We start from the raw sequence: 18336 nt of genomic DNA, 5'->3' as shown, positions 1-18336 counted from the left end.
TAGAAGAAAACAGTGGTTTCCTGAGTGTCTTTAACCTAAATAATCCAGACATGTTTACACTGTGCTTCACTGTGGACCTACATTTCATTTCCCTGTTTACTGTTTGTTTTGGATTGTGGCAGAAGTCTAAAACAGTATTTTTAGTTATTTTTCTTGATCTTCCACATCTTGGTAAATTCTCCATGTCCATGTTTCTTCTATGAATTATGACCTTGTTGCTGTCAGCAAGCAGTTTGGGCTGCTCATTATCTACTGCAGTTATAACCTCAAGTCGACTCTAACACATCTGATGTCACTCTTTTAGGGTTCAGCACTGTCATTAATTTCAGACATACATTTATACTTCATCCACTTTAATAATTTCATTGTTTATCAGAGGGATTGTGATGTTTGAGCTAACATTTAGAGATACATTTTGACTGAAAGTGAGCTGTTAAAATTAGGATTACACAGTGAGGTGTGTGCATTGTTCCATGGTGATGTTAATTGAGAATTGTCTTGATGAGGATCTCAGCACTTGATCAGGATCATTGTCTGAGATCCAGTGTATTATCTGTATCTTATCAGTTCAATATCTGATACATCACCTACATGAGAACAATATACACAGTCTGATCAGAATAGTACGACCAGCTCCTTGTTTCTACACTCACTGTCCATTCTCTCAGCTCCACTGACCACACAGGAGCACTTTGTAGTTCTACAATTACAGACTGTAGTCCAGCTGTCTGGGGCAGGGGGAGACCACACTGGTGTGTTTGGCCAACAAAGGCTTCCCCTCAGACTGGAAGCTGAGCTGGAAGGTGGGTGGAAACCCTCTGAGCTCTGGGTTTAGTCAGAGTCCTGGGATTCTGCAGAAGGACACTGGCCTCTACAGCTGGAGCAGCACCCTGACCCTCCAGGAGGACGAGTGGATGAAGAAGACAGTGACCTGTGAGGCCACCAAAGGAGGCCAGACTACTGTCAGTGAAACACTGAAGAGAGATCAGTGCACTGGACAGTGAGGGTCCACACCTGTGTTGGAGCTGATAGAGCTCCTCTTCATCTTCAGTGTGTTCAAACATGTCTCTGATCAATGCTCAGATCTTCACATCAGCTTCTGGAGCAGCTCAGTACAGAGTTACACTCTCTATATAGACACTCTAAGACTTTGTTGCTTTTTGTTCCTGCTCTAAATATTTTTAATGCTAATATTTTTTAATGCTGTATTCATTCATAAAAATAAAGCTTTAAAAAGATCTGTGACTTTTCATTTTTTGGCTCTTTATAAACCTATTATTAACTCAGTGCTTTGTGAAAGTTTAAAGTTCCCAATTGTTCTTTCATCACCCAAAGTTAGAAATATGTTTGATCAGAAACTGATAGTGACATCAATACATTGATTTCAGTGAAAATGTCTCCGTCTTTTGAAATTCTGTTAAGTGCAGATCTGGGCATTGTACACCCCCCAGGGCACATCCAGCTCATTGGCTGCACCCCACCATCCCCTTGTGAGGTCAGTGGTAATTATAATCATAAACAGGGTAAGACATCCTGTCAGCAACCAGCTACCCTTAATAACAACAGTTACTCACTGAGCCCATATCATGAGTACCCAAACCATCCACTACATCACTAGTTCTTCACAGGGGTCATCAGGTAGCCACCTCCCCCTAGGAATTAAACACAAATAAGGGTACATTATGCACAAACTGAACTGCTTTTATTTTGAAGGGTCTGCTTTTACCAGGTTACATAAAGTCATATATTCTTGCATGAGTGAGCGTATACACTCACACATGCTAAATAAGAAAGGTTGATACAGAATGTAGGGTTTTTACCAATATATGGAATTCTAAGTATTTTACTAATGTCAAAGGCAAAACTGTGTGCTTTGTTTGTCAAGAAATGGTCACTGTGCTTAAGGGTTACAACTTGAATCATCATTATGAGACTAAACACGCAGAGAAAAAGAAGAACTTCACTGATGAAGAGCAAACATGGACACAGGAAGCTCTCCAGCTAAACTGCAAAAGCAACAAGGTTGTTTACCAAGCTTCACACATCCAGGGAAGCATCTGTCAAGACCAGCTTTGTGATTTCCCACAAAACTGCAAAAAACCGTAAGCCTTTCTCTGAAGGGGAATTCTGTACAGAGTGTTTTGTAAACATTGCTCCGCTAATCTGCCCTGGGAAAAAAGAAGCAGTTGCGAATGTGTGCCTCTCATGGTGAGCCATAGCGAGAAATTGCAGAAAATCTGGAGCTATAGCTGCAAAAGACAGCAGACAGTTTTGCTTTTTCTCTTTGACTCTGGATGAGAGCTGCGATGTCCATGACACTGTGAAGTTGCTCATCTTTGTACGTGGAATCACCAAAGACTTAGAAATTATGGAGGAGCTGGCAGCAATTTGTTCAATGAAAGGTACAATGACTGAGAGTGATTTGTTCACAGAGGTAATTGCAAGCTTGGACAAACTGGGACTGAAATGGGACAGACTGGCAGGTGTTACAACCAATGGTTCTCCAAATCTGACAGGGAAAAATGTCGGAATTTTGAATAATAATAATACATTACATTTATATAGTGCTTTTCAAGAACAAAAATATGCTTACAGTAGTTAATACATAGAACACATTCAAAGACATACAAAACAGAGCAAATACAGAATACAAAACATTAACAAACAGTACAAGCATGAAAAGATTACATTTGAAGAGTATTATAAGCAAGGGAGAAAATATATTTTATGAGGTTTGATTTGAATATAGAGAGAGTTGGAGAATGTTGGACTGAAGGGGGAAGAGAGTTCCAGAGTCGTGGAGCAGATGTAGAGAAAGCGCGATCACCATAGCTTTGAAGGTTGGAAAGAGGGACAGTGAGCAGCCCGGCTGAGGAAGACCTGAGTGTTCGCATGGGTCTGTAGGGATGCAGAAGAGCAGACTGGTATGAAGGAGCAAGGTTATTCAGAGCTTTGTATGTGAGAAGAAGTATTTTGAATTGAATACGGTACTTTATGGGAAGCCAGTGAAGATGTTAAAGAACAGGTGTGATGTGTTGGTGAGAGCAAGTGTGAGTGAGAAGGCGGGGAGCAGAATTCTGGACAATCTGAGGTCTGTGGAAAGAGCAAGAGGTGATGCCAAAGAGAAGAGAGTTGCAGTAGTCTAAACGGGTGGAGCTGAAGGCATGAATAAGGATTTCAGCAGCAGATTGAGAAAGAGATGGCCTGATTTTGGCAATAATACACAGATGAAAATAAGATGTTTTGATTATGGAACTGATGTGAGCACTAAGTGAAAAAGTTGAGTCAAGGATGACACCCAGTTTATGAACCAGGAAAGAAGGAGATACACTTGAATTATCAATAGAGAGAGAAAGGGAACCAACTTTTTTGAGGATTGATTTTGAACAGATTAGCAAGAGTTCAGTCTTGTTACTGTTTAACAACGATGTGATTCATCCATTTCCTGATTTCTGATAGACAGGTTTCTAACTGGTCAAGAGGTGGGTTATTAATGGGTTTAATACTAAAATAAACCTGGATGTCATCTGCATAACAGTGAAAGTTGAGATTAAAATGATGCAAGATGAAATTGAGATTAAAATGATGCAAGATATGTCCAAGGGGAATCATGTATACAATGAAAAGAAGGGGCCCAAGAACTGATCCTTGAGGTACCTCTTGAGTAACAGGAGAAGTGCAAGAAGTGTGAGCAGAAAGGGTAATGAACTGTTTTCTGTCAGTTAGATAGGATGTGAACCAATCCAGTGCGGAACCATTAACACCCAGCTCCCGCAGCCTGGATAGAAGAATGGGGTGGCGTACTGTGCCGAATGCTGCACTCAGATCTAATAGTAATAGGATACAGTGAGAGCCAGAATCCTCAGCTAAAAGAAGATCATTCAATAGTTTCATTAAGGCAGTTTCAGTGCTGTGGAAGGGACAGAATCCGGACTGGAATGGTTCAAAGAGATTGTTAATTTCAAGAGAATGGAAGGTTGATGTTGTTAGATATTCGGCATTGAAGAGTCAGGAGACTGGAGTTCGGCGTTGACTGGAGTTTATTTACACTGTAGCGGCTTAACCTTATTCAAACTCGTTCTGATTAATAATGGTTTGACTAATGATAATAATTATTATTATTAGGATTGACTTAAATGGCAAAACCTTAACAATTAATTAGAGAGTGAATACTGTCACCGCTACGTGAGTTCTTCAGGATTTTCAGACTCTTAATGAACAAACTCCACACACTGTTATTTCAAATAATGGAAATATTTTATTAAGAGAAGAGACAATATTTAATTAACAGCACAATCTCAAAATTTCACGGCATCAATGCAGGTGAAACCGATTCTAATTTAAAGATAAGCTAGGCGATAAGGCTTGTGACTAATGTGTTGGTAAATGAGATTTAATTAATGTATACATTTATCAAGAGACTTAATTAGGCATCACCTTCTGAAAAATGAGTAATTTATGCTTGCTTACTCTTGTTGCTGTTATAACCAAGCCGTTGGGTCCAGCAGATTCAATCTCCGTTCTCCGGGTCTTGGCTTCCTGTCCTCCCCGTGTCACTGAAGGTAGGCTTGTTAGGGAAGGTATTCCTTCCAGGATGAGTCAGCCACTCTTGGCCTTAGACGGTGTGACGTCGGTCGGGGGATTCCCTTCACAGAGGACTGCTGGCCTGGCTGGATCGTCCCCGGAGTGAGGGAGGCGTCGAAGAGTAGCTCGCTGTTTCCTCAAATCCTCAGAAGCAACGCCCTCAGATGTCAGAGTATAACACTAACATATCAGCTATCAACTAATCTCAGGGGTGGGATCTTATTCTGGCCAAAATAAGTTTCACCTGCTTTCATCAGTCGTAAAATTAAAACTTTGATTGGGCGACAAACATGAACACAAATAAACAAAGAAAATATTACTGAAAATTTCTCGACGTTACTCTGTATTTTCTGTATCGCACTGCAAACTAGCACAAGGCGTCCCTTGAGCGTTGAGTGAGGTCCTCTATAAAGTTCGTTGAAGAATCTTGTCAGCGTAATGAAGAAGAAGAGTGTCGCATGAAGAGAAGAGTGAACAGAGAGCGACATGAAGAGCATAAGAGAATGTAGCGGAAAAGAGCGAAGCGAAAAAGAGTAGAACAGAGCGAGCTTAGAGCTGGGCACTCCTTTTTCAGATGTGGCGCGGTTACGCCCATTTGGGAGGTCTCCTTTCTTTGATTGGATTCTGGGTCTGAGGCTCACGTGACTTGTTTCACATTTCAGAGAGGGAAGAGAGTCACGTATACATAGAAAACTGAATAGAGTAAAAAATACTTATACATCCTTGTGGTATAGCACAATGAGTGTCCTGGATTATTTTTATCAAATATCTATGTATATATATCTTGGGTATTTTATGATCACATCCCACTACAATATTATGCTAGATGTTTAGAAACTAATTCGTTTTCCTAATCAGAGACAGAAATTTTCCTTCATGATTGAAACAGTAATACACATCACTTCATTAGTTAGTAGACATTCACTTGAGAATAACAGAGAGTAACATTCATACATATTGCATAAACATGTTTATAAACACTCTGTTATGGATTTAAAGGGTGGCAGGGCGAAACGTGATTTCGCAAAAATGTCCACTTGTTGGTCCATGCTAGTTGGTAGTCCATGCTGCTTCACTGGAAAGTGTCCTGCTCAGTCTTTGGTGTAGACATATGTCTGTGCGTGAGTGTGTGTGTGTGTGTGTGGCGGGGGGGTGCAGAGTCTCTCAGCACACAAGCATTCTGTGGAATGTGGGATTCTATTCCAAAAAATCCTTATCAGAGTGGAGAGTCTTTCATTCAGAACCTTTCATTTCTTTATTCGATCCATACTCCACTACAACACATACTCAGGATCAAGTACAAACCGGATTCCAAAAAAGTTGGGACACTAAATAATAAAAACTGAATGCAATGATGTGGAGGTGCCAACATCTAATATTTTATTCAGAATAGAACACAAATCACAGATCAAAAGTTTAAACTGAGAGAATGTATCATTTTAAGGGAAAAATATGTTGTTTCAAAATTTCATGGCATCAAAAATCCCAAAAAAGTTATGACAAAACCATTTTTTACCACTGTGTGGCATCCCCCCTTCTTCTTACAACACTCAACAGACGTCTGGGGACAGAGGAGACCGGCTTCCCAAGATTAGAAATAGGAATGCTCTCCCATTCATGTCTAATACAGGCCTCTAACTGTTCAGTCGTCTTGGGCCTTCTTTGTCGCACCTTCCTCTTTATGATGCGCCAAATGTTCTCTACAGGTGAAAGATCTGGACTGCAGGCTGGCCATTTCAGTACCCAGATCCTTCTCCTACGTAGCCATGATGTTGTGATTGCTGCAGAATGTGGTCTGGCATTATCTTGTTGAAAAATACAGGGTTTTCCCTGAAAGAGATGATGTCTAGATGGGAGCATATGTTGTTCTAGAAACTGAACATAGTTCTCTGCATTAATGGTGCCTTTCCAGACATGCAAGCTGCCCATGCCACAAGCACTCATACAACCCCATACCATCAGTGATGCAGGCTTCTGAACAGAGCATTGATAACAACTTGGGTTATCCTTGTCCTCACTGGTCTGGATGACATGGCGTCCCAGTGTTCCATAAAGAACCACCATCTGACCACAGAACAGTCTTCCATTTTGTCACACTCCATTTTAAAAGACCCCTGGCCCAGTTCACATGTCTGAGCTTGTGGAGCTTGCTTAGAAATGGCTTCCTCTTTGCACTGTAGAGTTTCAGCTGGCAATGGCGGATGGCACGGTGGATTGTGTTCACTGACAATGCTTTCTGGAAGTATTCCTGAGCCCATTCTGTTATTTCCTTGACAGTGGCGTTCCTGTTTGAGATGCAGTGACGTTTAAGGGCCCGGAGATTACAAGCATCCAGTAGAGTTTTACGGCCTTGACCCTTACGCACAGCAATTGTTCCAGATTCTCTGAATCTTTTGATGATGTTATGCACGGTTGATGATGATAACTTAAAAGTCTTTGATATTTTACGCTGGGTAACACCATTCTGGTATCGCTGCACTATCTTTCTGCGCAACAATGGTGGAATTGGTGTTCCTCTTATCATCTTGGCTTCAGAGAGACACTGACACTCTGAGAAGCTCTTTTTAGACCCAATCATGTTGTCAATTGACCTAATTAGTTTTAATTGGTTTTCCAGCTGTTCATTATATGCTCAATTTCCTTTTTACAGCCACTTATTGCCTCTTGTCCCAACTTTTTTGACACTGTGAAATTTTGAATCAACATATTTTTCCTTTAAAATGTTACATTTACTCAGATTAAACTTTTGAGTTGTCATCTATGTTCTATTACGAATAAAATATTGACATTTGCCATCTCCACATCATTGCATTCAGTTTTTATTCACAATTGTGTTAGTGTCCCAACTTTTTTGGAATCCGGTTTGTATGAGTACAACTGGGTGATTGCGTTCTATTTCAGGATGATCTGGAAACTGTTTCCAGTTTGGAAAAGTTTGGAAACTGGAGGTTCAGAGGTTTCTTCACGTGCATGCAGAAAAGCACGAACACAGCTTAGTCATCAGTTTGTCAGCAGTTCAGTCTGTAGCCAGTTCATTCTGTACCTAATCCAGTCTGTTCTCAGTCCATTCTGTGACAGTTGCCAGTCCAGTCTGTTCCCAATCCAGTCTAACACCAAATATTTTAGAATGGCCTTATATAAATTGGAATAGTGGGGGAAGGAAATTGGAGGAAGAAGAGGAATTTGAGGAGGGGTAAAAGAGATGATGAAGATGATCAAAGAAACAAAGAGATAAGATAGAGGAAGGAAGGGTATGATGTAAGTGGGGGAATGATTGGTGGGAATGGGGGATGGGACTATGAGGGGGATAAAAAAGGTCACACAAAGATGCAAAAAGACCATATAGTTTCTCTCAGCGTGGAAAGTGAAGAGTCATTAGCAGCGGAAGACACAAGATCACTGTTGATCTTCACAACTTTAGATTCAAACAAATGTAGAAATTAATCACAAAGAGCCAGAGAAGCAGCTATAGCACTGTCAGGAGGTTTAAATTGTTTGGTGATTGTTGAAAAAAGATGTGGAGTATTTGTATTAGCATTGTTAATAAGGCTGGACAGATAGGATGATTTGGCAGCATGTAAGGCATCTCTGTAGGCAGCTAGGTGCTGTTTATAGGCCTCAGCATGAACAAAAAGCTTAGATTTCCTGCAGAGTCTCTCCAGCTGACGGCCAGTCTGCTTCATGGTGCGTAATTCATTAGTGTACCAGGGAGAAGAAGAAATAAACATCACCATTCTAGATTTCACATGGTCTAGGGTATTAAGAATCTCAAAGTGTGTAGAATTTAACAGTGTGGCATGTTCCTCAGGAGAAGGTGGGGTGGGGGATGGGGCGGAATCAATAGGAAAATTATTGGTAATAGAATGGTTAATAATAGGACAATCTACAGAATGTATCTTACGGAAGAAAATGCATCTTGAAGCGGATGCAAGATAAATTGGAATTGGTATTTTTGCATTGTATCATACATCAGGAGGTGTTGTGTAATTGAGTGCTATAAATGAACTATGTTACTGATATGTAACTAAAATATTTCACTTCATCAGGGCAAGAGCGCTGAATCACAGACAGTTTGAAGCAGTTGTGGAGGAGCATGAGACTGAACATGGTGACATAGGCTACCACACAGCTGTCAGATGGCTCTCTCTGGGCAAGGTGATTAAAAGAGAGTGTGGGACCCGAGAGCAGAGATTCTAGAGTGTTGTGACAAGAAAGGTAAAGACATCCCAGAGCTCTCAGATGCAGACTTACCCAGAACTTACAATGTACCTTCACACATTTTATGGTGTACTTTCCCGTGATTTAAAGTGTATTTACTCAGTAGTTACAGTGTACCTTCCCATAACTTCCTTATATGTGTCAGTACATCTAAAACACTTACCAGCCCGCGTTTTAACGTGTTCTTCCCTGGCACTTACAGTGCATCTCCCCGTGTTTTATGGTGTACATCCTGGTATTTTAAAGGGAAATGTACCTCATACTTATAGTGCACCTTCACATCATTTACGGATTGTTTATATGCATCGGTAAATTTAAAATACTTACAGGTTCTTTCTGGTACTTAAATATTGGGGAGTATAAGTGTAATTTCTCTGAATTTATGGTGTACATTCTCTGTGCATGACAGTCATTGTTTATGTGTTTATTCAGAGGGCGAGCTTCACTCACATTCCAGGTATTTATTATGCTTCTAATAAATGATATCACTGAGTGGACTATATAATGTAGTTCACTACAGTGATTAAATAAATAAATAAGCTTATTAGAGAAAGCTGTCAAAAGGGGCGGAGTTTCAATAGCCCTACCATGTGGGAAGTAGGCCGTTTCCCCACTTCTCATTATAACATCGTGTTCAGAGCAGGTTTGGTGCCGCTCCTTAATTTTAGACCTGAAAATATATTATATGTTCTAATTGTCGACATAAATCACCTTAACACACTTATTTCCAACATCTAGGTATATACTGAATACGATTTGTGCAATTAAAAGGTGGTTTTATTTGTTTTAAATATGTTTAATCTCACTCGTGATGGAGTCTGAGGTGAGTTAAGGTGTCATTTAAGGTGGAATGTAAATTATCAAGTGAGATTACAGGTACTGATTGTTCATAGAACATTGTTTTGTGGATTTTGTTGAATATAATTATCTTAAATTGATACTTATTGACATTGTTTAACCGTCTTTTGTGCACTTTGTGTAGACAAGGAAAATGAATGTTCCACATTACTGATGTGGGGTGTCTTTAATCCATTGGCAGAGCACATCTTGAACACCACAACACAGAAGTAAAGCTCACTCCCTGTTGCTTGTGTGTATTTACAGAGTAAAATGGGATAATAGTTGTCCACTACATAATCCAGCCCACTCCCTGTAGTTTCCCTGTATTTACAGTGTAAGAAGCAGAGAAGTGTGAGGAACTACATAATCCAGCCCACTCCCCATTGTTTCCCTGTATTTACAATGTAAGAAGGAGGGAAATGTGAGGAACTACATAATCCAGCCCACTCCCTGTTGTTTCCCTGTGCATTGAGTTATTTGTCTTTGGATGACAAGCCTTCCATAGAGGTAACTTCTTTCTACTCGTCCTGTCATAAGCTGCTGCAGGACTGAACCTACAGACCTGGGAGGACATTTCAAAAGTACAGAGCCAATGGTCATCATATTAATCAGAACCATACAATGAAGTACAAGACAATTAGAAGCATAATAAGCCCCTGGAATGTGAGTGAAGCTTGCCTGCCTAATAAAAGCATAAAACAAAGTTCCCAATAGTTAAAGTACCAGTAGGAACAGGTAAGTATTTTATACTGATTCATATCAGTCTTAATCTGTAGGTTATGGAAAGGTACACTGTAAGTACCAGTTAAATTCCCCTTTAAAATGCTGAGAAGACACACTGAGGTGTGTGTCTCTTCTCCACAGAGTGTGTTATTGTGTGTGGAGGTGTGTGTTAGTGAGGTGTGTGTGTCTCCTCCACAGAGTGTGTTATTGTGTGTGGAGGTGTGTGTTAGTGAGGTGTGTGTCTCTCCTGCACAGAGTGTGTTATTGTGTGTATCATCCTCCCCCTCAGCACCTGCAGTAGGGTGCAGCTGCAGCAGTGCAGTCTCTGACTTTGGGAGGTTTTTGTACGACTCTATTTCACTGTGTGAACACTGAGCTACCACTGATACTGTGTCCACTCTGACAGTAATAATCTCCTGCATCTTCAGTCTGGACGTTACTGATGGTCAGAGTGAAGTCAGATCCAGATCCACTGCCACTGAAACGATCTGAAATACCTGACTGTCTAGTGTTAGCCCTGTAGATCAGGCGTTTAGGAGCTTCTCCAGGTTTCTGCTGATACCAGGCCATATGGTTGCCATCATGAACTCCGCTACTGGTTCTACAGTTGATGGTGACTGATTGTCCTGTAGAAACTGTTTTCACTGGAGGAGTCTGAGTAACAGTCACTTGACCACTGGATCCTAATGGAAAATTAAACAGAAACTGTAATAAATAATAATAATAACAGACATTTTAAATAAGTAATATTAAGTAATATTTTTATTTAATTAACAAGTATATTTTAAATAATTTAAAAGTTGGGAAGTTCATAAAATAATCATATTCTATTTGATCTATATATTTTTTTATTATTATTTATGTTAAAAACTTTTTAATTTCAATTTAGTTCTTTATATTTTATTTACTGTAATATCTAAAAGGTAAATACATACTATTTTTGATGAGATTTACAGATCTCCTAGATAATCAATATCAAAATATATATATAATTAAGATAATTAAATTATTTAAATTATGTAGGGTTTAGCATTTCTTTTTAAGTTTAATTACTTGTATTGAAGTTGTTTCATATGAAATCCAAAGACAGATTTAAATTACAACTATTATCCTCATCTTAGACATATAATATCTCCAGAAAACATGTGTGTTACCTCTCGTCCAGAGCGCCAGTGTCCAGATGAAGATGGAGACCAAAGTCATGGTTGCTGTGGGTGAAGTTTGTGGGGCAGCAGCTCTCAGTCATGAAGTGTTAAACTCACAGGACTATAAACACTAGCAGAGCACTGAAGCATGGGCTCATGATGCAAAGTGGAGCCTCTCTATGGAAATGCCTCCATCAAACACCTCCATAATAAACACATAGAAATGTTTAGATTGTTTAGAAAACAAGGTTTAGTTCAGAGATAGATCTTCATTTAGAAATGTTAGAGTTTTATGAATAAGTTTTGAGGGTAAAGTGTGTAAATCCCTCACACACAGATTTTACAGTGTTATCACTAACAGTGTGATGAGTGATGTAGGTTTATGGACAATGACTCTTCACTGAAATGTAGCACTGTGTCACACATTCAGTGAAGGAGCAAAACTCAGTCTGAAAATGAAGGGACTTTTATTCTGTTTAAACATGAGGCTTATTTAATCTTTCTCATCACCTTTACTGAAAAAGACCCACATACAGTAAATTCAGACTAACACTGTGTTACAATTGTATTTGAAGAGTTTTAAAGTTAAATATAAATAACAAATACAAACCAGAGTTATTTTTCTAAACTGAATGTGATTCATTGTTTTAGTTTGTAATTCAAATAATGTCACATTTATATAAAACATAATGTAAATGAACAGACAGGTTTATTACATATAACATTAAAATTAGTGCTTGTGTCACAATAAGAGTCTGGATTTTATAAACATTGATATTCAGTAATAAACTCCTTTCAAATTCACACTGATTTGTGCTGAGAGAAATATCCCCAGCACTGATTCAGATCATGATGGGCAGCTTGTTTGGGGTCAGTTTGATTCCTCCGTATGAAGACATTAACATGTTTTAATTACAGTTTTAAAACAGTTCTGAAACAGTTTTAAAAACTCTTCATCTGATGATAGTTAAATTAAGAGTTAGGAAAATTCTCCCAGTGACCACAAATGGACCAGTCACGTCCCAAGACGTTCAGTACTGGTCCAGTCTGTCCTGACCTATATTAGTCCATAAAAAGACATTGTCAGACACGGTGGAGGACCATAGAGTCAGACATGTTGGAGAAGTGCTGAAATATACACTTGCATGTCGTCTGCCTAACAATGAAAGTCGGACAGGTCTGAGAACCCTCAAGTCGGACAAGTTGACTAAATGAAGCTGAACATCTGGTGAAGGTGCTACTTTATTCTGGGAGAAAGAGAACAACTCAGGACTGTTCATGTAAATCTGAGTTTCACCTCACTGCTCTACTGGTGTGTGTAAAATGCTGTGTCGAGTTCAGTTGTGTTGGTGTTGGTTTCAGTTCCTCAGTGCTGATGAGAACTGTCACAGTGTCATAGTCCTAGTGTTTCATTTGTTAATTCATTGTTCATCAGGTGATGATCAAGTCTTTTTTGGGTGACATCAAATCAAATCAAATCAGGTTTATTGTCACATCATATAACAGTAGTGTAAGGTGAGTGAAAAACCTGGGTGCATAGTCTCTCAAAGAAAATATAAAAAATAAAAATAAAAATGATACCAAATACACAGTACACAGACTACACTCAATATTGCACTTTTGAAATATACAAGGGTTGTTCTATATTACTAGGACAAAATTAAATGTATACATGTGGATTGAGTTTGTAAGATGGATTATTGCTGTGACTGTTGTCCAGATCACTGTGCTACTGGCTGTTCAGCATCCTGATGGCCTGTGGTCCTGGACTGCATGCTTCTGTACCTCCTGCCACTGGGCAGCAGTGAGAACAGAGTAGTCTGTGGGGGTGGAGTCCTTCATGATTCTCCTGGTCTTCCTCAGACAGCGGCTGCTGTATAGATCCAGGATTTTTATGAGCTGAATCCTGGTGATGTGCTGGGTTTTGTGCACTACCCTCTGCAGAGGTTTCCCCTCGAGAGCGGTGCAGTTCCAGTACCAGGTGGTGATACAGCCTTTCAGAATGCTCTCCACAGTGCAGGGGTAGACTGTCCTGAGAATGCAGGGGTTCATGCCAAACCTCCTCAGCCATCTGAGGTAGAAGAGGTGAGGTTGTGCTTTCTTCAACACCTGTGTGGTATGTTCTGACTGTGTGAAGTTCTCTGTGATGGGAGCTTGAAGCTGCCACTGTGTTACAGCAATTTTCTAGAATATATGAAGAGAGCCTGGAGCTGTGTGACTGCGACACTACCTGCTGCACCACCGTGCCACCCGGAAACCACATATAAATTATGTAAAAACAAAAACCTCTAAAATAATTGCAGTATTATATCAAATTAAACATTTTCTGAATGAGAAATCACTTTATATACTGTACTGTTCTTTCATAGTTCCATACATGTGTGGAGGTATGGGGAAACACATATAAAACCATAACTAAACTAATTATCATGCTACAAAAGAAAGCTATAAGAATTGGAAATCGAAAGGATTATTATGAACCAACCAACAAACTATTTATTAAATTACAGGCTTTAAAATTCAGTGATGATCTAGTTAACTTTAATATTGCACAAATAATGTACAAAGCACAATACAATTTACTTCCCAACTGTGTTCAGAAGTTGTTTGAAATTAAAGAGAGCAAATATGAACTGAGTGTATGATATGAACAGGTATGTTTACAAAAACAAAACCAAGGACAAATATACAAAATAGATGTATATCCATTAATTTGTGGAATAGTTTTGATAAGGAACTATGCTCACTTGGCAAGTTTAAAAAAATGTTAAAAAAATAAGGTGGTAAGCACTTATAAATCCAAGGAATGATTGTTGTTAAATAACTAAATGGATATGTAAGTGTGTGTTTGTGTGTGTGTGTGTGTGTGTGTGTGTATTCTTTCCATGGTGGTTTTGTATAATTTAAATACAGAAGTAAAATGAATGTTAATTAGCTAAGTACAAAGGGTAGGCACAATAAGCTAATGCTTCATCCTATACCTTTTTGGTTTGTAATTGTTTTGTTTTGACTGTCATGTTTATTAATTTATTATTTGTTACCATTATTGTTGTCTTATACATGTACTGTTGTCTTATATATATACTGTTGTCTTATATATACTGTTGTCTTATATATATACTGTTGTATATATATATATATATATACTGTATTCATTTTGAAAACCGAAATAAACACTAATTAACTAACTAAATTCAGGACAGTGGAGGAGTGAAGAACTACTGAGAGAAGATATAACGCATATTACTAAATTATTCATGGCATTCATAAGAGGTGTTTATATGCCATGTATTAAAGTGACTTACAAATAAAAGTCTACAATTATTCAATGCAAACACACATTGGACCTAGTGTTAACACGGGGCATTGAGATAAAGAATCTATCCAATCTCTCGCTACATGAGACCATCTCTGATCACCATCTAATCACATATGAAATTGCGTTAAACTTTGATATTTGTCCACAACCACGCTATATTAGAAAGCGCACTATAACATCCTCAACAGTTAGTGATTTTATCAACAACCTTCCAGACCTTACCACCATTTCTTTTCCAACTCACCCAAATGACCTTGAGCTCATTACAAACAACCTACACCACTTATTGTGTACAAACCTAGATAGTGTTGCACCAGTCAAGACCAAACAATTTAGAGAGAAAAGGCTTGCTCCATGGTACAGTGACAGCACGCGTGCATTAAAACTGGCTGCTCGTAACCATGAACGTAATTGGAGACACACAAAACTAGAATGTTTCCGAATTGCATGGCAGCACAGCCTCACCGACTACAAACATGCCTTATCTAAAGCCAAATCACAGTACATCTCTTCCCTTATAGAAAACAACAAAGACAACCCTAGATTCCTTTTTAGCACTGTATCAAATCTAATTGGAAACAAAAAGGAAATCAACCCCATTGTTCCCTCTGATTTCTGTAGCAATGACTTTATGAGGTTTTTTAATGATAAAATTGCTTGCATTCGCCTCAAAATCCAAAATCAGTCCAAAGTCACATCGGCTCTCGTAGATGAACCCCCTGCCAGCTCTGAGGTGCACTTAGACTACTTGAATTCTGTCGATAAAAATGACTTGCTTAGTTTAATTAGCTCATCTAAATCAACTTCATGCTTACTGGATCCTGTACCAACACAATTATTTAAACAAATGTTACCTAAAGTCATTAGACCATTACTCACAATAATAAACTCATCCCTCAACATTGGATATGTACCAAAACCTCTGAAACTAGCGGTAATCAAACCAATTATTAAAAAACCCAATCTTGACCCTCTTGTACTGGCAAACTACAGGCCAATATCAAACCTCCCTTTTATTGCTAAGATTCTAGAAAAAGTCGTGTCACAGCAGTTGTGCTCTTCTCTACAAAACAATGACATTCATGACATTTTTCAGTCTGGATTTAGACCAAATCACAGCACAGAAACGGCTCTAACAAGAGTAACTAATGACTTACTCCTTTCATATGATAAGGGCTATATCTCTATTCTGGTGCTGCTTGACCTTAGTGCAGCGTTTGATACCATAGATCATGTGATGCTTCTTGATAGGCTGGAAAATCTGGTAGGAATAAAAGGATCTGCCCTCTCTTGGTTCAGATCTTATTTATCCGATCGTTATCAATTTGTTTATCTGAATAATAAATCCTCTAATCATACTTTAGTTAAATATGGTGTTCCACAAGGATCAGTGCTTAAAGAGATATAAAGAGAGAGTGGAGAGACCCACAGCAGAAATGGATCCTGACCAAGTACCTGGCCAAGAGAGGAGAGAGTGTGTGGTCACCGTGAGAGTGTAGAGGTGAAGACACAGATGCACTTCCTCCTTCAGGGTCAGAAATTCAGAATAACTAGAGAACACTATACACACAGACCTTCAGAAATTAGAAATAATCCTGGGAGATGGGCACACAGCCCCACTCACGCACACACACACACACACACACACACAAAGTGTGTAGAATGTGTGTGTTAGTGAGGTGTGTGTCTCGACTCCACAGAGTGTGTTATTGTGTGTGAAGGTGTGTGTTAGTGAGGTGTGTGTCTCTCCTCCACAGAATGTGTTATTGTGTGTGGAGGTGTGTGTTAGTGAGGTGTGTGTCTCTCCTCCACAGAGTGTGTTATTGTGTGTATCATCCTCCCCCTCAGCACCTGCAGTAGGGTGCAGCTGCAGCAGTGCAGTCTCTGTGCAGTCTCTGACTGAGGGAGGTTTTTGTACGACTCTATTTCACTGTGTGAACACATAGCCACTATGGTAACTCTGACAGTAATAATCTCCTGCATCTTCATTCTGGACGTTACTGATGGTCAGAGTGAAGTCAGATCCAGATCCACTGCCACTGAAACGATCTGAAATACCTGACTGTCTCCTGTTAGCCAAGTAGATCAGGAGTTTAGGAGCTTCTCCAGGTTTCTGCTGATACCAGGCAAGATAGTTGCCATTATAAACTCCGCTACTGGTTCTACAGTTGATGGTGACTGATTGTCCTGTAGAAACAGTTTTCACTTCTGGAGTCTGAGTAACAGTCACCTGACCAATGGATCCTGAAGGAAAATTAAATAAAATGTGTAAACATATTATAATAATAATAAAACTATTTACAATAATATAAGCCTTGCACCCAATGATTCCAGGTAGGCTCTGGACCCACCGCGACCCTGAATTGGATAAGGGTTACAGATAATGAATGAATGAATGAATGATGGCAATAGTAATATTTTGTTTAATTAAAAAGTATATTTTAAATAATACACAAGTTGGGTACTTTAGATGAAGTAGAATTTAAATTATTTCATAATCTTTTAAATTATTTATATTTGAGTTTAACTATTTTATAAATTGAACTTCTATGTTCTAAGGTTTGTTTACTGTAATTTCTAAAGGTAAATACATATACTATTTCACCTCAGATGTATACATCTCTTGAAAAGGTAACTGAGTGTGTTACCTCTCGTCCAGAGCGCCAGTGTCCAGATGAAGATGGAGACCAAAGTCATGGTTGCTGTGGGTGAAGTTTGTGGGGCAGCAGCTCTCAGTCATGAAGTGTTAAACTCACAGGACTATAAACACTAGCAGAGCACTGAAGCATGGGCTCATGATGCAAAGTGGACCCTCTCTATGGAAATGAGGAAAACTACCTACATTTTTTTTATTAATATCATGAATTAGCTGTGGATCATTACTTCTTTTTACATTCAACTGAAAAATAAGAAATTAGAAAAAATATATATTATTATTTTAATATTTAATATGTTAATCAGTCTAATGAAGGTGTAGAAGGATTAGAGAGTGATGGTAAACCTGATGTTAATCAGTCTAATGAAGGTGTAGAAGGATTAGAGAGTGATGGTAAACCTGATGTTAATCAGTCTAATGAAGGTGTAGAAGGATTAGAGAGTGATGGTAAACCTGATGTTGATGTGTCTAATGAAGGTGTAGAAGGATTAGAGAGTGATGGTAAACCTGATGTTAATCAGTCTAATGAAAGTGGAGAAGGATTAGAGAGTGATGGTAAACCTGATGTTAATCAGTCTAATGAAAGTGGAGAAGGATTAGAGAGTGATGGTAAACCTGATGTTAATCAGTCTAATGAAGGTGGAGAAGGATTAGAGAGTGACTGTAAACCTGATGTTAATCAGTCTAATGAAGGTGTAGAAGGATTAGAGAGTGATGGTAAACCTGATGTTAATCAGTCTAATGAAGGTGTAGAAGGATTAGAGAGTGATGGTAAACCTGATGTTCATCAGTCTAATGAAGGTGGAGAAGGATTAGAGAGTGACGGTAAACCTGATGTTAATCAGTCTAAT

The 18336-nt window shown here is 38.9% G+C and overlaps 1 gene segment (V, D, J or C); it reads right to left on the bottom strand.

Moving 5' to 3' along the window:
* Positions 1–16741: 16741 nt before the first annotated feature.
* LOC136693908 (immunoglobulin kappa variable 4-1-like) lies at positions 16742–17624 on the bottom strand. The segment is given in 2 exon segments: positions 16742–17073; positions 17478–17624. Coding segments are annotated over 2 exon segments (366 nt in total).
* Positions 17625–18336: the final 712 nt, after the last annotated feature.

This window comes from Hoplias malabaricus, chromosome 4, assembly GCF_029633855.1.
Source record: "Hoplias malabaricus isolate fHopMal1 chromosome 4, fHopMal1.hap1, whole genome shotgun sequence".
NCBI classification, from domain to species: Eukaryota; Metazoa; Chordata; class Actinopteri; order Characiformes; family Erythrinidae; genus Hoplias; species Hoplias malabaricus.
The sequence above is the reverse complement of the archived record's forward strand: the minus strand, read 5'-3'. Positions and strand labels throughout refer to the sequence as shown.